At 41.4% G+C, this 18,992-nt stretch overlaps 1 protein-coding gene across 1 annotated transcript; it reads right to left on the reverse strand.

The window, feature by feature from the left end:
* Nucleotides 1-12,955: 12,955 nt before the first annotated feature.
* On the reverse strand, nucleotides 12,956-18,644 carry LOC102163475 (uncharacterized). Its single transcript, XM_084969270.1, has 4 exons — nucleotides 18,470-18,644; nucleotides 17,992-18,337; nucleotides 14,100-14,978; nucleotides 12,956-13,162 (listed from the first exon to the last, which is right to left on the reverse strand). Exons 1-3 carry the CDS (start codon nucleotides 18,642-18,644, stop codon nucleotides 14,762-14,764), a joined length of 738 nt encoding a protein of 245 aa, XP_084825396.1. The 3' UTR covers nucleotides 12,956-13,162; nucleotides 14,100-14,761.
* Between the last annotated feature and the right edge of the window lie 348 nt (nucleotides 18,645-18,992).

The raw sequence follows: 18,992 nt of genomic DNA on the forward strand, positions 1-18,992 counted from the left end.
CTGAGCACTTTTAAGGTAGGCTAGGCTAAGCTATAATGTTCAGTAGGCTAGGTATATTAACTGCACTTCTGATTTAAGATATTTTCAACTTACCATGGGTTTATTAGGATGTAAGCCTGTCATAAGTTGAGGTAGATTTTTAATTAGAGGCAAATTTATGGACTTAAATACACTTGTTAGGAAAGAAGAAATGTTGAGAATCGATGGTCAAATTTTCAAGACAAGAACTAGAAAAAGTAATGAGCTAAGAGAAAGTAAAGGTAGCAAATAATAAGACACGAGCAGATAAAAAACATATTTTACCAGCTTTCACAAGAGATAAATACATGAACCCCTTAACTGAAACTGTAATTTAATAATTATTAAGTTTCTCCCATAAGTGAAACTCTCTGCTTGGATGGCTTTACCTGTGAACTTTCTGAAAACTAAAATAAATAAAATAAAATAAAATAAAATAAAAACACTAAAAACTCTACACAAATTCCTGCATAGATAAAAGGAGTCATGAACTGCAACTTATCTAATGAACCATTGCAAACTTGATGCCAAAATCTGACATAAACTTTGAAAAGAAAGAGTTGAATACCTGTATCACTCAGAAAAATGGAAACAAAATTCCTCACCAAAATAATAGCATAGCGATGCTGTAATATACGAAAAGGATAATACAACATTCCTGGTGCATTTTATTCTAGAAAGTTGATTGAACATTTGGAAACCAATTTAATTTGCAGCACTAATGATTATCATCCCAACTTATAGGGAAAGAGATTTTGATGGGTTCATGTAATTCATTATACATTCATGAAAACAACTCTCAACAAATTAGAAATCTGAAGGAACTTCCTCAATAATTAGATTAGACAAAAATATTTATCAAAAACCCTGCTGAAATGAATAGTTGTGGTGAAATAGGGAATGCTTTTCCCTTGGGTTTGGGAATAAGAAGAATTCTCTTCAACATTTTGTAGGTGATCTTGGCCAGTGAAGTAGGATTTACGACATCATTTGTGGGGCTCAATGCAAAGTGAAAGCGCAGAACCTCAATTGGGATGGGGAGGTCAGTCTCCCCTTCCCCCAGGTGCACTGCCCAGACTTACAGAGGACCAGTGAGAGGGATCTGAGAGCTTCTGGGCTGATGAACACATACAGGTGCTGGGAAAATGGTCCTTGGAGAGGACATGGGAGCTCAGCATTTCTTGCTACACACCACTCCCTACACACATCTTCCACTCAGGATTTGTCTGTATCCTCTATTATATCCTTTGGTAATAAACAGGTAAAAGTAAGTAAAATGTTTCTCTGAGGTCTGCGAGCCACTCCAGCAAGTTACTTTAAACCCAGGGTTTAGTTTGGTTCTGTTTTTTCAGTCTGTTGGTCAGAAGCAAGGTCACCACCTGGCTTGCGACTGAAAATAGAAATGGGGTGGGGGGGGTGAAGTCTCATGGGACTGAGGCCTGTGGTATCTGATGCTTTTCTGGGTAGAAAGGGTCAGAATTGACTTAAATGGTAGGACACCCTGCTGGGGTTGCAGGGAACTGTTTGGTGCTGGGAAAAACCTCCACAGATTGGGTGACCAGAAGTCTCAGAAGTGTGAGTATTTTGGGTGAGTAGGAAAGGAGACTCACAGAAAAGAAAGAGAGTGGGGAAGAACTCGGATTTTCCATACATAAAAAGAAAAAAATATTTTTATGATACACAGCTTTTTTCATAATGGCACCAAACTGTAAACAATCCAAACAAACCCAGATGTCTATTTCAAAGAGAATGGATAAATAAATTGCTAGATATTCATACCAAGGAAGCCTACACATCAATAAAAAGAACAAACAAGGGGAACACAAAGCAACACTAATGAACTGCAAAGATACTGTTTCAAATGAAGAAAACCAGATATGAGAATATATACTCTGCATATAGACATTAACAAGTGTGAAATTTCATTGAGCTTTAAGTTTTTATTATATGCACTTCACTTCAGTTACAGAGAGAGAGAGAGAGAGAGAGAGAGAGAGAGAGAGAGAGGAGTTCCCGTCGTGGCGCAGTGGTTGATGAATCCGACTAGGAACCATGAGGTTTCGGGTTCGATCCCTGGCCTTGCTCACTGGGTTAAGGATCAGGTGTTGCCGTGAGGTTGCAGGCGAGTAGGTCGCAGATGAGGCTCAGAACCCGAGTTGCTGTGGCTCTGGTATAGGCCAGCAGCTACAGCTCCGATTAGACCCCTAGCCTGGGAACTTCCATGTGTCACGGCAAGTGGCCCTAGAAAAGGCAAAAAGACAAAAAAAGAGAGAAGAAACAGTGAAGACTCAGAAATTTGGAATATTTAATATTTTAAATATTAAGGTAAGAGTACCAGCAGGGAGTGCTCTTGTGGCACAGCAGGGAGTGCTCTTGTGTTGTCACTGCTGTAGTTTTGGTCACTACTGTGATGCAGTTTGATCCCTGGTCCAGGAACTGCTGCATGCCATGGTTGAAGCCAAGGAAAAAAAAAAAAATTAGTCCAAGCCATCACCTGAGAATGAGAAGCGGTTCTATTGGGGAGGCAGGACTGGAATGCGTGGAGGAAGGAAACAAAAAGCAAGTGCTATTTGATTTTGTAAATATATGAAAGTATTATTTTGATAAAAAGAAAATTTATTTTTAAAAAGAAGAGAAGAGAAAGTGCTGAGAATCTCAGACAAGGTGGTGCTGAAAGATAAACTTTGGCTTTATCACTAATAAAGCCACTGGAGCTAAGTGAGCGCTTTTCTTGGAATGATGCTCACAGAGGCCAGGTTCAAGGAGGGGAGAAGAAGGAGGTGGTAAGTATAGACAGTCAGCTAATGTGATTATTAGGAACAAGAGAAATGTATAAATGGGCACTGGTGGAGATGTGAGCTTCAAGAACACGGTATTAAAATGGGAAAGATTCACTTACAGACATGGAACCAGACTATTATAAGAGAACGCAAAAACAAAACAAAACAAAACAAAACAAAACTTATTTCAGGAGTTCCCTGGTGGTACAGTAGGTTAAGGATCTGGCCTTGTTACTGCTGTGGCTTTGGTCGCAGCTGTGGTGCGGGTTCAATCCCTGGCTCCAGAACTTCCACATGCCATGGGCAAGGCCAAAAACAAACAAACAAAAAAACTTATTTCAGAGAAGCATGTGCATTCCTGTGCAATCTCTTTTCAACTGGCACAAGACTGGAAACCAAGGCTCTCCATACCACAGCTATCCCTTCTGAATCTCCGTGAGGAAATCTCTGGACTGTGATAATGAGCAGACTGATCGATAGACACGCAAAGCAGACTGTGTCTAGGATCCGGGACAAAACGAACAGTAATCTCTGCCTCCTGGCTAAGTCACAAGACTTCATTCTCCGTAGGACCCCTTGGAAAGAGGTTCTGGATGCTAATTAAATACTTCTTTGAGGAGGACAAACAACAGCGATGCCCTTATGGCAGAAGCCCAGCTGCAGGCTTTGGGTACAGGCTGCAGGTGCCTGGGGGCCACTGTGTCTCCACAGGACAGAGGTAAATGGCTGAGTCTTCAAGATTAGGGGCTGCGATGAGCAGAGACTTCCCTCCTTTGACAATGTGGCTCCGAGTCTTTCTGTTTTTTATGCCCAACTGAGTACAGGATGAAGAGGAGTTCAGGGCCCTTCCCAGGATCCTGTCTATACCACTGCTGCCCTCTAAAACTGCTAATGGTGTAGCTGCAGTTGAGGCTGAGGCGGTCTCCCTCCTGGATTTTCAGGGCCTGAGGACTCTGCTTCACCTGGTCTTCTCCACTCAACCCTGCTCGGGAAAACGGAATCAGAAATGATATTCAGCTTTTAGTTCAGCAGTTTGTGAAAATTCCAACAAGAGACCACGGCTGAGCTGAGACTAAACCCCTCTCCCTTCTGCACTTAGGATCTCATCTCTTGACCTCCAACTTACAGCCAAGTTAACGTGACAAGACTGTGAATGCACATCCCAGCCTGTTCTCCATCCTGGTATCTCAGTCTTGATACAACTTGTAATGATTCCAGACCTTCTCCTCTGAGGAGATATTCCCGTGTCTTTGCTCTTATTTTCTAATGCACAAGAGAGCCTTTTTGTTGATGCCTCAGCCAAGCAAGAGCAAATCCCCTAGTGTCATGCTTTTGACATTTAAGGCACTCCAAGAGGGAGAGAAATGGAACCGCTGCCACCTGGTGGTCATAAACACTATCTCACCGGGCCTGCTCCACACCACCTGCAAAGACAAAGACTGAGGGAAGGATGTCTTTTATATTGGCCGGCATTGTGCATGTGAGGTGTAAAGTAGTAATGAGGAAAGCCTTCTCTGTTTGCACTTTTAATTATTTCATTGTTTCTTGGATGTCCTTTAAAGCTAAACTGCTACCAGAGGTTATAAGAACTGAACCCAAGCATAGGTGTAATAGATTATATTTCTCTTTATAATACAGAAGAATCTCAGCAAGTGAGACCTTAAAAGGACTAGAGTGCTGAAAAAAGTCAGGTAGAATGGTTGTGGATCTGCCTGGAACTCTCTTTGACGGAGAATTGGGAGCATAAGTTAAGACCTATATCTCTTTAAATAATTTTATACCTGGCTACAGGGACCAAGTGTGACTAAAACTCAGGATCACAGACTTGACAAGTCTTAGGAGGGAAGCACATGGAAGAGGGTAAAAAGAACGGTCTCCGTTCTAGACCTCAGAGGATTCGGAAAGTCACAAGGTAGAGGGGGTGGGGCAGGAATAACCAGGGCAAAGCTAGTACTGCTGAATTTGTTTGATACTATGACACTCCACTGGCTTTTGTCATTGAACATTTGTTTACGCTGTAGCGTTGACCACTATTTATGTCCTATCTTGGGACTCATTGAACAGCACGCCCTGTCCCCTATTAGCCACAACCCAGAAAGAACATCAGTTTTTTTGCTTGTTTGTTTGAATTTTTTTAGGGCTGCACCTGCGGCATATGGAGGTTCCCAGGCTAGGGGTTGAATCAGAGCTACAGCTTCTGGCCACAGCCACAGCCACAGCAACACAGGATCCGAGCTGCATCTGCAACCTACACCACAGCTCAGAGCAACACTGGATCCTTAAGCCACTGAGTGAGGCCTGGGATTGAACCCACATCCTCATGGATCCTAGTTGTGTTCGTTAACCACTGAGCCATGAAGGGAACTCCCAAGCACCGGCTTTTAGATGCACTGCTTTAATGTCACTCCATTCCTCACCCACTCAGTAACAAGAAAAAAATAAGTTGCACAGAACTTACCATAGTAAGTGTAAGTAAGTGGTTTGTTGTTCTTTGACTTTGAAAATGTGATAAGTTCTCAGTGATCTAAAAATGCTTACACGAAGCTGTGTCCGTTTCAGCATCTGCTGATTTGATTTATTCCAGCCACACTTAGCAAACTCTCTTACACATCAGATTTGAGACAGTTTTTCTCTGTTTTTGAATGTGTGTCTCAGAAAGAAGTAGAAAAAGGTAAGTGCAAGATGTATTCAGGAGCCCTTCGCAGGGTAGGTGCTAAAAAAACCCAGGAGCTGAATGTGTGATGTGTAACCGAGCCCAAGGGGATGATTGACAGCTGTGAGAATTATGAAAATCGGGTGGAATTTAAAAAAATATTTTTAATTTGAAGTAATTGTAGATTCATGGAAGTTTCAGAAAACATAACAGGGAAGTGCTGTGTACTTTTTACCTGGTCTCCTCCAGGGGCATCTAAACCAGGAAATGAACATTGGTACAACCCACAGGGCTTATCTAGAAGTTCCCAGTTTTGCATGTAGTCATTGTGTGTGTGTGTGTGTGTGTGTGTGTGTGTGTAGTTCTATGCAATTTTACACATGTTTAGATTCATGCCTGCATGTACACCACACACATAGGTTCACCACCACAATCAAGAGCCACAAATGTTTCACCACCACAAGGTCTCCTCACGCCAGCCCTCTGTAACCACACCCATTCCCCCCAATCGGTTAACCCCTGACAATCTATTCTTCAACACTACAATTTCATTATTTTAATAATGTTCTATAAATGGCATTATATAGAAGTAACATTGAGTTTTTTTTAATCAGTATAAGTAATGAAAGCATGAGATCTATCCAAGTTTTGGAGTGTAGCCAACTTGCTTTTTTGTTTGTTTTATTTCTGAATAGTTTTCTGTGGTATGATATGCCACAGATTGCTTAACCCATGCCTCACCAAGGGACCTTTGGGTTGTTTTCATATTTTGGCTGCTATGAAAAAAAAAAAAAGGTGTCATGAATATTCAGATACAGGTTTTTATGTGAATATAATCAAACTGCCAAACTATTTTTCAGAGTGCCTGTATCATTTTGTGAGTGATCCAGTTTCCCCATGTTTGCCAGAATTTGGTGTTATCGTTATTTTTTATTTTATCCCCGCTAAGAGTTGGGTACTGATATTTCAGTGTGGTTTTTATTTGCATTTCTCTGACAGCTAAGAGTTGGGTACTGATATTTCAGTGTGGTTTTTATTTGCATTTCTCTGACAGCTAAGAGTTGGGTACTGATATTTCAGTGTGGTTTTTATTTGCATTTCTCTGACAGCTAATGATGCTGAACATCTTTTCATGTGCTGATTTGCATTGATTTTCTTTGCTTTTTAGGATTTTCTTTGCCTTTTAGGGCCGGACCCATGGATATGGAGGTTCCCAGGTTAGGGGTCAAACTAGAGCTACAGCTGCCGGCCTACCACAGCTCACGGCAATGCCAGATCCTTAACCCACTGAGCAAAGCCAGGGCTTGAACTTGCATCCTCACAGATACTACGTTGTGTCCTTAACAGCTGACCCACAAAAGGAACTTCAGAAATTCATATTTTAAAAGGTTTATAATTAAAATGTATAATTAAAAATATAATGTATATTTTTAAAGACTTGTAATTTTAAAGAATTATAATGTATAAAGATTTCTTTAAAAAGAGGAATGTGTCATTATTTTTGTCATAAACTTTACCTATTTGCAATTATCAAATAAATAGCTCAAAGCAGCATAACTATCATGTAGGCAGAGGACTTCTCATAGCCGAGTGAGAAAACCTTTTATACTTTGAGCCCGTGAGTTTCCCTTTTTCTACTTACTGTGATTTCTCTACATAAAAGTAAAGTTCAAAATATAATACCCAAACCAAACCCCTTCCCAACTTCTCAGCCTCTGAAATCCACTGTCATGTATTACAAGGCAACGTTTTCTAGAATCAATCTGGAAAATGGTTACATCTATCATATGATCAAGGGTAACTGTAACCTTTCCTAACATTCATATTCTTTTAAACTTTAAAATTCTCTGAGAAAAATGCCTATCCATCTTTAAGTCAACAAACTGAAATAAAAGATTCTCCTTCCTTGTCCATAACTTCTTTCCTATAATTGAGCATGTGTTTCTTACAGAAGAGGCTATTCTCTACAAATTGTCCCAAGAATGAAAATTACCTCTTTTTGTTCTTACTTATTGCTAAAATTGCATGCTTCCATCTACCTTTTTTTCAGTCACCGTTCCAAGGTCAACTAGTTCACTTCCCCAAGGATGTAGTTCATTTCCTTCCTACTCTCCCCAGGGCAGAGTCTTGATTCTGCTCTCATGGGAGGATTCTGGAAAAATCAACATTACAATTGAGGAGAATACTTGCTGAAAGTTTTCTTAAGGACTGAGAATCCAGGAGCTTAAAAGGGTTCATGATTGGTATACTTCAGCCCTTGCGACCAAAATCAGGAAATAGGCAAAACAGGTTCATTTTTCTTGCCTTAGGCTAGGACTCCCCATGGTAGGAGTCCTACCCCAAATCTAGGTCACTAGACTTGAAAGAAACAAAGATGCCAAGAAACAGAGCAAGTCATGGCAACAGAAAAGATAAATGGTAGCAGATATTCGATAACTTCTGATTGGATCATGGGTGACATTTACAGTATGGGGAACACCTACAGTACAGAGGTCATTTCCCTTGCACCCCAGAAACTAGGATGGAAAGGAAAAGTACCAGGACTCAAAGAGAGCTAAATTAATTGTGACTTTCTTTCTGCCTGGACCTCTTCCCCACTCCCTGCCCATGACCACCCTTAGCTTGAAAGGACTCATCTCTCTAGCCACAGCAAGTAAATACTTGAGCTTGAAATTCTAAAATAAAAACTCTAGAGATGAAATCAGAAAAGAGATAATACAGGGTGGAATGAAGAATCACCAGTAAGAGGGACTTCCAAATCCACAAGAAAATGAATGAGATATATACCTTCCTGTAGACTCACCCAGGTGAAGAAGCTGGCTCTGTCTATGCCAACAGGAGGAGACATCTCCATCCAATTGCAAACATGGAAATAGTGCCATATGGGAAATCTGTACAAACAGAAAGGGGATTTATGGCACACGCAAACAGAAGAATTCTCACAGTGGTGAGAAATGGACAAATACAAGAAGTGACTGATAAATAATCATCCAACAGCAACCATAGGGTAAAAGCTCTGTATCTTTTGATGGTATTGATTCATTTATTCTTCATCCATCAGCAAATAATGTTCCACCACGATGGGCTATGAAGTCCATGGTATACAATAACACAAACACTTCCTGGCCCTGTGGAGTTCATAGTTACAAACATAACAGGGATTTTTAAAGTCTATATATAAGTATAGACATCAATGTAGGATATTAAAAGCATATTGATCACAAAATTTCCTTTTGTCTTGGACTTTGAAGAGAGCCTTCAGTGTATGAGAACACATGGAGAGAGCCCACCATACATGCTTGGGGACACACGCAAAGTATGTATGAAGCCCATTTTTTTTTTTTTTTTTTTTTACTTTCCTTAGCCTATTAGCCACAGTAATGATATGTGAGAAAAATGATGATTCATTAAAGAGTGAGAATTGAAGTGAAGCTGTAGTGGGGTGGCTTTTTCAATCCTCAAGACAACTTACAAGAGATTCAAAAGATTGGCTCAAGAGTTTGAAATGAGTCCTTTGAAGCTTGGAGGATTTAGAGGGTCACACTAGGTTGCAATGGCAATTTCTCTCCCTTTACTATGTTTATGCTCAGAATTCTGATTATTCTGTTATTTTTATCTCTGTATATACACAACAGAAAAGTGACTCATACTCTTTAAATTGAGCAAAAGGCTAGAAAAAGTGATGGTGAGGCCTGGTACAGAGGCATACAGCATGAGTAAAATGTGTGTGTGTGAGAGAGAGAGACAGAGAGAGAAAGGTGGGGGGAGAGAAACACAAGGAGAAGAAATAGCCTAAGGCTAAACCTTGCAGATTTCTAACAGTTAATGATTGGAAGGGAGATGAAAGTGTTTGCAAGACTCAAAGAGGAAACAGCCCAAGAAGTAGGTACAAATCTCAGAGAGTTTTGTCAGAGAATCCTAAGGAAGTGAGGGTTTAAAGCAAAATAGTCTCAATTCATGTGTCAAAACTTTCTGAAGGTCAGCTCTGATCAGAACAGCAAATTTCTGTTGACTTACAACACAGAGGTCATTAGCATTCTTGGAGGGTTTAACTAGTGGAGGAACTAAAGCCAGATATAAGCATACCCTTTAATTCAGAAATTCTAACATATATTCCCAATAGCAGTGTGTAAATCTGTTCACCAAAGAATATTCATAATAATGCTATTGACTGGAAAAAATCCAAGGAACCATTTAAGCTTATGGCTAAATAAACTGGGATATATTCACACAGCAATAACACTAGGGAAACTAAACGGTACACAACATACATGAGTTGAAATATGATGTTAAGAGAAGAATCCAGACAGAAAAAAATCCAAACCATATTATTCTAGCTGTGTAATGTTCAAACACAAGACAAAACCAATCTGTCTGTGGGATTGTGGTTTCTTTGGAAGGATGGTAGTGGCCAGAAGGGGATAGAAGGGGCATCTAGAGAGCAAAACCACAGGCAAGAAAAAACAGCAGACCCAGCTCCCACATCTGGGAGTTCCTACATCTTTCAAATGAAGCTTCTCAAAGTCCCTTATTCAATACCAGGAAAGATGTGAGGTGCAGTGACAAGCATCAACTGTAGCAATACAGGTTGCAACAGGAAGTCGTTTAAGTTTGAGGTCTTTTAGGTTTTATAACTTTGCTAATCACGTACCTAGAGATACTACATTTATTGACTTCCATTTCCAATCGGATGTATCCTGTGTCCATAAATTCTGGTTTATTTGCAATGAATAATCTAGAAATACCCTGGATGTCCTGCTAAGGTCAATTTGGATAAGAACTTAGTACAGAATAACACCTAAAAACTCCTCTGTAGGAGTTCCTGTCTTGTGGCTCAGTGGTAATGAACCCGACTAATATGCATGAGGATTCAGGTTCCATCCCTGGCCTCACTCGATGGGTTAAGGATCTGGCTTTGCTGTGATCTGTGGCGTAGGTTGCAGACACACTCAATTCTGCTTTGCTGCAGTTGTGGGTAGGCCGGCAGCTACAGCTCCAATTTGACCCCTAGCCTGGGAACTTCCATATGTGCGACCCTAAAGGGCAAAAAAATAAAAGTAAAAAACCTCCTTATCTTTGAAGCATAAATGTAAGTACTGAAACCACAAAGAGGTCAGGTCAGGTGACCTCAAAGGAGGCAGAAAATCAGTTACAGGCACACTGTGAAGGCATTCTTTCCCAGATGGCATTCATTCACTTGTTGGCAAAATAATCTGATGGAGATATTAGAAGAATTAGAGTTGTGAGACAATCGAGAACTTTTTGAATAAGTGTTACGATAAGAGAACTCATTGGTTAAGGAAACAGGGTATGATTTGGTGATATCAGGGATTAAGTAGAGATTAGAGACCGAGATTTTACAGTGGCTTCAGTTGGAGCTCTTATGCGATCTTCTCCAAAATGTCCTAGAAGAGTCCTCACACTTTAAAAGCACAAATAAATTGAAATACTTTTTGAACAAGGTAGGCCATTGAATATTTTGGGTCTGGTATTTTATATTTTTTTCCAAATAAAGTTAGGAAGATTCTTTTGACTATTTCTCACCAATACTTTCTCCTGCACCAGATTCTAGGCTGCATTTTTCTTGTGTCAAATCCTTGATTTATTCCCTTATATACTACTTATACCTATGTTCATTAAAAGTTGTTTCTGGAGGACTTTACTTACTATCTTCCACAATACTTTACAAAATTATCTGTTTTACTAGTTAATTACTTGATAACTGGCTACGTAATTTTATTGTTTCTCTCTCTCTCTCATATGCACACACATCCACACACACACACACTTATACTTTCTTTTCTGGAAAGTTGTTCTGTATTGGGATATTGCTACTTGTACAATGGGGAAAGAAAATCCTTATACAAGGTAGATGTCTTTCTTTTGGGAATTCGTAGATGTCTTTCTTTTGGGAATTCCAGATAAAAACAAGTTCACGAGGTTAATTTTCACCTGATATGATCCAACAATAGCACAGAGACATTCCCTTTTTTGGATGTTATAATGACAGCTAGTCTGCACATCTGTGGTGTAGAATTGCCTGAAACTGAAGCCATCTGGAGTCATTAGGAGCTAAAGTATAGAGAAAAGCCTTCATATAAGAGAACTTTGTGGATCAGGGCAAATATGAGTGTTTAGTAGTTGCAAAGTGAAAATGTGCTCTGCTCCAGGGTCCCAGAGATGATCAGGGGGCCCATACCTGAAAGGCTTAAAGGGAAACTCCTATTCAACTCCTGGGGGTTATCAAGGCAATCATCAAACACATGTGTGTTCATGTCAGCATTGTTACCTGTGAGTAAAACAATCTAAAAAGCTAGTGAGATGGGAGTTCCCATTGTAGCTCAGTGATAAGGAACCCGACTACTGTCCATGAGGATGTGGGTTTGATCCTTGGCCTCGCTCAGTGGGTTAAGGATCTGGAGTTGCCACGGGCTGTGGTGTAGGTCACAGATGCGGCTTGGATCCCTCTTTACTGTGGCTGTGGTGTAGGCTAGCAGCTGCAGCTCCGATTCGACCCCCGGCCCAGGAACTTCTATATGCCATAGGTGCAGCCCTAAAAAGAAAATAAATAAAAATTTAGTAAGATGGAATTCACCCAAAAAGTATTATAAAATCATACATTGGAATATTACCATTAGAATGTGTGATGTTGATCTGTAAATAATGTTGTGACAATAGTTACTTCGTGTCCCATTGGGTAAAAATACAGAATATAAGACATCCTATAAGATATGATTCTATAAGAGAGTTTTTCCTGACTGGTAGAATTTTTGAGTTGTTTTGTTTTAGCATTCCTTCTTTGGCTGGTCACTTTTTTCTACCTTAAACATGCATAATTTTGTCATTACATATAGAGAATGTGATCAGGTGGTGCGGTTAGTTCTGAGCAAACTAAAGAGCTTCATTTTACCTTAGTGTCAAGACTTGTGGTGACACTGATTCTCTGTACATCATTCCTAGTCATTCATGAGGATCCAAGAAGAGCCATTTCAGAGATATTTCAGTGGTCAGACTTAGAAATGAATAAAATATCTGTGCGGTGAACTTAAAAGTCTAACACTTCAGGTGCAGATTTGGCTAAGTATTACTGAATTTTTTTTAAAGCCAAGTCTCTTACATTAAGATGTAATCACCACAACATTTTAAAGATTATCTTGCTGCATGATCTACTTCAAGGAAAAGAACTGCAGCTAAAGATGCTTCAGATGAATAACACTGTTAGCTAAGTTCTCTGAGCCAGAAAGAGGGCATTTCCCTTAGAGTGAAATTTCCACTTCTCATCCTCCTTCCCCAGCTGACAGAGCCCCTGCCTTCTGTCCTCACGGAGATTCTCCACCAGGTGTTCATAGCTGGGGAGTCAGGTTGAGATCTGAGGTTTCTATTGAGCTCCCACAGGCACCCGCATCACTGTGGTCTCTCAGAGCACAGAAATATACTGCTGAGTCCTCGAGTTGTGAGGCTGTGATGGTGAGGCTGATGGAACTGGCTTTCTTCCGGAAGTTCAAAAAATATCGACCTTCTGTTTTATTTAGCTCATTGTAAGACTCCTGATGAAGTAGGAAAATCATTTCCCCACTTGGTGGTGGTTTGTACCAGAATAAATAATAACTATAACTACTACTCTCGTATGCACAGTCCAAAGTTACAGCCTCCTTCTCCAGCACAGACATTTCTGGCTGATCTTGAGTCACGTTCTGGGCCTTGATGGATCCTAGAAGACAGAGAGTGAGAGAGAGAGAGAGAGAGAAATAATGAATTAGGCTGATTCTCCTGGTGGTACCCAAAGGCTGCAAGAGCTGCAAGGAGTAAATGCCCGACTAAAGAGTTCCGATTCCCCTGCCCATTAACCCTCCTAAACCCACCAGACTATAATAACCTGCTCTACCCCCAAACATGGGGCTGAGCGGAGCTGAAGCTGTTTGTGACCATCTTTACCAGCCTTACCGAGGCAGGCAGAGGCTATGAAAACTCTCAGCAGCAGGTCAGGGAGCTGCATGTTGACAGCTCTTCCTCTGAGTGAAATGTGCTGTGCTCTGTCTCAAATTCAGGTCTAAGTGTCTGCCCTGTGTCTGACGGAACACATATCCAATTACTGCACAGTGAAATGCTTCTGCACCAGAACAGGAAATGGAACTTGGTGACAACAGGTTGCCTGTGTCATGTCATGGCTCGGTGACTTGGTTGGTGATTCTAACCTGCCTTTTGAGACTTGTAATTAAATGAACAGTTGTATCAGGGCTGCAACCATTTGCCATATTGGACTTAAAAAGTTTCATGATGAATACTATTTATTATGATTATAGCGACCTCTTAGAACATATTGTCATCCACGTTTTTGTCTGTTTTTTTTTTTTTTTTCGGTCTGCAGCCAAAATCTATAGTAAAATAAGCTCACAGATTTTTCTTCCAGACAGGAAGATAAAACAATTCACTCTCAATCATCATAATTTTCTTCCTGCACTCCAAGGCATTGGTTCCTGGGGAAATTTATAGCAGATAAAGTTCTTTGTCTGCTTAATGCTATCACAGCAAGTTTCCTGATGGACAAAATGGGTCCAGCTGTACATGTCTGACAGCAATCAATAATCTAGCTAGAAAAATCTTGCTTTCAAATATTGAATCTAGAGCCCAAAAGAGTACAAACTCACCAGACTGTGCGTTCTTATTCCCTTAGGTCAAAAATACAGCAATTCAAATTTTTCAAATGCCTTTTCGTCCCACTGTGGTAGAAGCTCTGGCTCAAAGGCTTTAACTGAGACCAGTACCTCAGTGGCTTTATGTCTCGGCCACATGGAAGTCGGTATCTGATTTGCTTGGCCTCCATGTGCTGGTTTATGATTGTGATTTATCTCATGCAGTTGTTTATCACCTATTTCTTTTCTCTCCCCTAAATGAGTATATTAATTTCATGACATCTAACGTCCAGGTTACATTTGGAGACAACAGAATTTGATAAAAGTCAGTCTGGAAAAGAGAGGAGTCCTTCTGGTGGAACATGGGCACTGCTGGGAATCAGAGCTTGGGTTTTCTTGAAGATGCGACCTGCAGAGCAACTGCCAACCACCTAGGTTCCCAGGAATTAGCCCTGAGTTTTGGTTCATTTTCCAGAAAAACTCTAAAGTCAACCCTGCCCAAGAAGCAAATGTAATTCTCACTCCTGGGGCTGCTAACTTCAGCCCTTCTTCTCCCCTTGGGTTTGTGCTCGGCTCCCCCTGCAGCCCTTCTCACTGTGTCCCTCAGGGCACAGTAGTACACAGCCGAGTCTGATGTTTGCACTGAGAGTTTCTGCAGGTGGAAGGTCCTGTCACTCTTAACAACAGTGGCCTGAAAACCTTGATGCTCTCCCCTCAGGTTTGCGCTTGACCCCTTCAGGAGGAACTGAGGAGCTTGGTTGAGATACTGAATGTACCAGAAAACATAGAAATCTGAATAGGTGGTCTGGTAAGTGCAGTTCAGGATCATAGTAGCCTCCTCCGAAAGAATCACTGGGACTTCTGTCTGGTTCACTGAGTCTCCGCTGGTCTCTCCTAGAAAGGAATCACTTTGTTATGTTAGAAATGTACAGAAGGAGAGGTTTCAACCATAGAGGACAACTAAAATTTAACTATGATTATAGAAAAGTAAAAAATCATTAATATTTAGGATAAAATATTACTTACTGAATACTAAGAAGATCATAAGAAACGAGTGAGTGACAGAAAGCATGTTGGCAAAAGTAAATGATACTTTCTCCCCAGAATACACCATGTCTAATAAGTATAGTCTCCTTGTGGATATTGTAGAAAATCCTCACTCAGAAACTAAGAGCTCCTTTTTGCACAGCCACAGCAAACTCTTCTTGTGCCTGCAAAGTAGGCAAGTCAAAGCAGCAGCACCTAAAGAAAAACGGGAACCACATCTGAAGGAAGCCCTGCCCCCTGTTGGCCATTTTACAAATTGCACCACACCCATATCTGCCCTACTCCTCCCTGTAATAATAGCCTGAGAAATAAAAGAGAATGAGACAGACTCTTAAGAAGAGAGTCCTAAAAACAAGTATGCTTAGTGAAACATTCAGTTACTACTTCTATCATTTTATGCATCGTTCAGGTATCTATGGGTTTCCAAATAATCCCAGACACAACTTTCAGTGGAAGAGTCAGAGGTCTTCCCTGCCAATGTCGCCATGATTCCCATGGGTCAGTGAAGGATCCCTCTGCATAGAAAATGCTCCCTACTTTCCTCCAGTCCTTTACCTGAATTATCTCTATTCATCCCTCAATTAACATTATGTAATTGGATTCTCAAATAATTTGGGGATGAATGATAAGATTTCCCTCCCCCCATTACATGGAATGATCTATCTGTAAAGCACAATAAAAATAAGTTATTGTGACTTCTGCTTCACTGATAAAGGTAGACTTGATCTTCCAACTAGAAAACTGGACAAGATAAATGGAACAATTTTTGGACATTGGACTAACAAAGCACGAGAGAAGGAAACAGATGAGATGAGCCAGAACACTGTCCAATTTACATCGTGGAGGCAGATTCTAGGCACCAGTGCAGGAAGGATTTCCCAAAAAGAGCCCAGTTGTCTCACTGTGAGATTGAGACAAGGTAGGTGTTTGGGGGTCATGAAGAAAATTTGTGGACCAGGGGACCAGAGAGGAGGGGTAAATACAGAGAGAAGGAAAGAGAGAGGAGAGCTTGGGGTTACTTTGAGTGTTTACCTGAGGATTTATCTGCAACAAAAAAGGGGAAACTCACTGACTTTGATGAGATGCCTTGAAAGGGTCTCTTTTGGGATCCCTGGACCACACCTGGATGACAGCAGCCTTACACATCTAGTCTTATGAAGGATAGGTAACCTTATTAGGCAACTAGGTCTAGAAAACCAACTATTTACTTCTCATAGCTTGTTTCTACTCAACTAAGTATTTTCTTTTAGAAAGTCAGGTTTAGATGCTTAAAAGTATTAGCCAGGATCTCTTCATTCCAGGGGCATGTGCATGGTATTTATCTGTCCCTTGTTTATTTGTCTTATGAGGGAATTCAGGAATTTCTAAGGCAAGCACTGTTTGCTCCATGTCTGTTAGCTTGTTTGTCTAGTTTCCTGTGTAATTATTTATGCAAATGAAACAAAGAGAAGATTCAACAGGGTCATTTTCACAGCTTGTTATTTCTCTAGATTAAGTTTACTTTACGCAAAGTCCTGTTGTATTAAAATAAGAAATCAAAACATTCTTCCTTGCTCGGAGTTCTCTTGTGGTGTAGCAGGGTAAGGATCCAGCATTATCAGTGTAGTGGCTTGGGTCATTGCTATGGCACGGGATCCACCCCTGGTCTGGGAACTTCGACAAGCTGCGGGAATGGCCAAAGAACAAACAAACAAACAAAAGTTGTTCTTTGCTTCAGTTATTTTAAGGCTTCAGGCTTGGTTGCTGCAGAGAGCTGTGATGTTGCCTTACACAGGCTCTCAGGGCAGTACTGGCAATTGAAGAACAATGGCAATTGAAGAACAGTTGAACATAAGAAGCATCTTTGTCAAATGATGAATCTTCACCTACCTAGATTTTTCACCAGTTAAAATGAACTTTGTTTTAGTTCTAACATGAGGGTCTTAGGTAGGGTTGTCATGCTGGCAAGATTCTCAGGCTAAGCAGATCTACTCATTGCTCTTAAACTAGATAGATAGATAGATAGATAGATAGGGAGCGAGCTTTTGTTTAGGGCTACACCTGCAGCATATGGAAGTTCCCATATGCAGGGTTTGAATCAGAGCTGCTCCTGCAGGTGTACACCAACAGCCACAGCAATGTAGGATCCGAGCCATGTCTGAGACCTACACCACAGCTCAAGGCAATGAGGATCCTGAACCCATTGAGTGAGTCCACGGGTCGAGCCAACATCCTCGTGGATACTAATCAGATTCACTACCCCTAAGCCACAACGTGAGCTCCCAATACTCCTAAACCATTGTGCAAGATCAGGAATCCCTAAGCTCAAGCATTCACTTGGGATTTACAGAGTTAGCCACAATGTGGTACCTCTGGAAGAAACATATATCAAAAGCAGACAGGATTCCTATCTCGAATTTCTTTCAGTGAAGTGAGGAGCAGGTAAATGAAACAGATCCTATGCTCTGGCTGGTGAAACTCGGCCAAACACCCAATCCTGGTCTGAACTGTAAAATACAAGCACTAGCTTCAAGGTCACACACATTTGTCCATGAACTATGTGCCATGGGCATTTTCCTTAACAGCTTGTGGAATATTTCAGCATGTATGTCATGGAACAGAGCTGGTGTCACTTCCTTGGAATTCTGTGCCATCTGGAGGAAAGAGGCTGGGCTGAGAAGAAAGGCATTTCTGAGACAAGCTCTTAGGTTCCTCTTAAACTGCCCCAGCCTAGATTCCTCTCTGACCAGCAATCCAAGAATTCCAAGGATCCTGGCTCTGAGCATCAGAGCTGGAAGTACCCTGAGGATGCCTCCAGCATGCAAGAGCAGAGACAGAGAAGAAACCCCCCCTCCCAGGGCAGCCCACAGCCAGTCCCCACCTGTGCCCTCTGGGTTTGTGCTCAGCTCCCCCTGCAGCCCCTCTCACTGTGTCACTCATGGCGCAGTAGTACACAGCCGAGTCTGATGTTTGCACTGAGCGTTTCTGCAGGTGGAAGGTCTTGTCACTCTTAACCAGAGTGGCCTGGAAACCTTGCTCCTCTGCCCTCGGGTTTGCAGTTGACCCCTTCAGGAGGAGTTGAGGAGCTCTGTTGGGATAGTGGACGTACCAGAAAAGATAGGAATCCAAATAAGTGGTCTGGTAAGTGCATCTCAGTGTCAAAGGTGCCTCCTCTGGAAGAACCACTGGGACTTCTGTCTGGTTCACTGAGTCTCCGTTGGTCCCTCCTAGAAAAGAAACACTTTGTTACATTAGTCGTGTACAGAAGGAGAGGGTTCAGGAAGAGAGGACAACTAAAAAGGAATCATTACTACAGGAAAATACAAAATCATGAGCATTTAGGATAAATTGTTACTTACTGATGATTAAGAAGATCACAAGAACTGAGTGAGTGGCAGGAAGCATGTTAACAAAAGAAAATGGTCCTTGCTCTCTGGAATACACCGAATCTAACAAGGCTAAAATCCAGTGAGAACTTCTACAAACAAACTCCTCCCTCAGAAACGGAGACCCCTCCTGCACAGCAGCAGGCATCTATCTGCCTTGTGGCTATCAAGCAACCTCTGAGTATAAACCTGAACCTCATGTGAAGGAAACCCTGCCCTCTGGTGGCCATTCTGCAAGGTGCACCACACCCAGGCCTCACCTATTCCTCCCCAAGTGACAGCTTGAGAAATGAAGGGGAATAGGGCAGGACTCCAAGCAGAGAGAACTAAATGCCACACGTGCGCAGGGGGCATAGAAATTATTACTCCCATCACATTCAGCACCGTTCAGGTATCTCTTACTTCCCAAATATTCCCAGACACAACTTTTAGCGGAATAGTCAGAGGTCTCTTCCTTGCTTATGTCTCCATGACTCCGAAGGGTCAGAGAAAGATC

The sequence above is a fragment of the Sus scrofa genome, chromosome 7, assembly GCF_054392235.1.
Source record: "Sus scrofa isolate SSC_HxYL_T2T_F1_AM1 chromosome 7, Sscrofa_HxYL_maternal_Yorkshire_Landrace_v2.0, whole genome shotgun sequence".
NCBI classification, from domain to species: Eukaryota; Metazoa; Chordata; class Mammalia; order Artiodactyla; family Suidae; genus Sus; species Sus scrofa.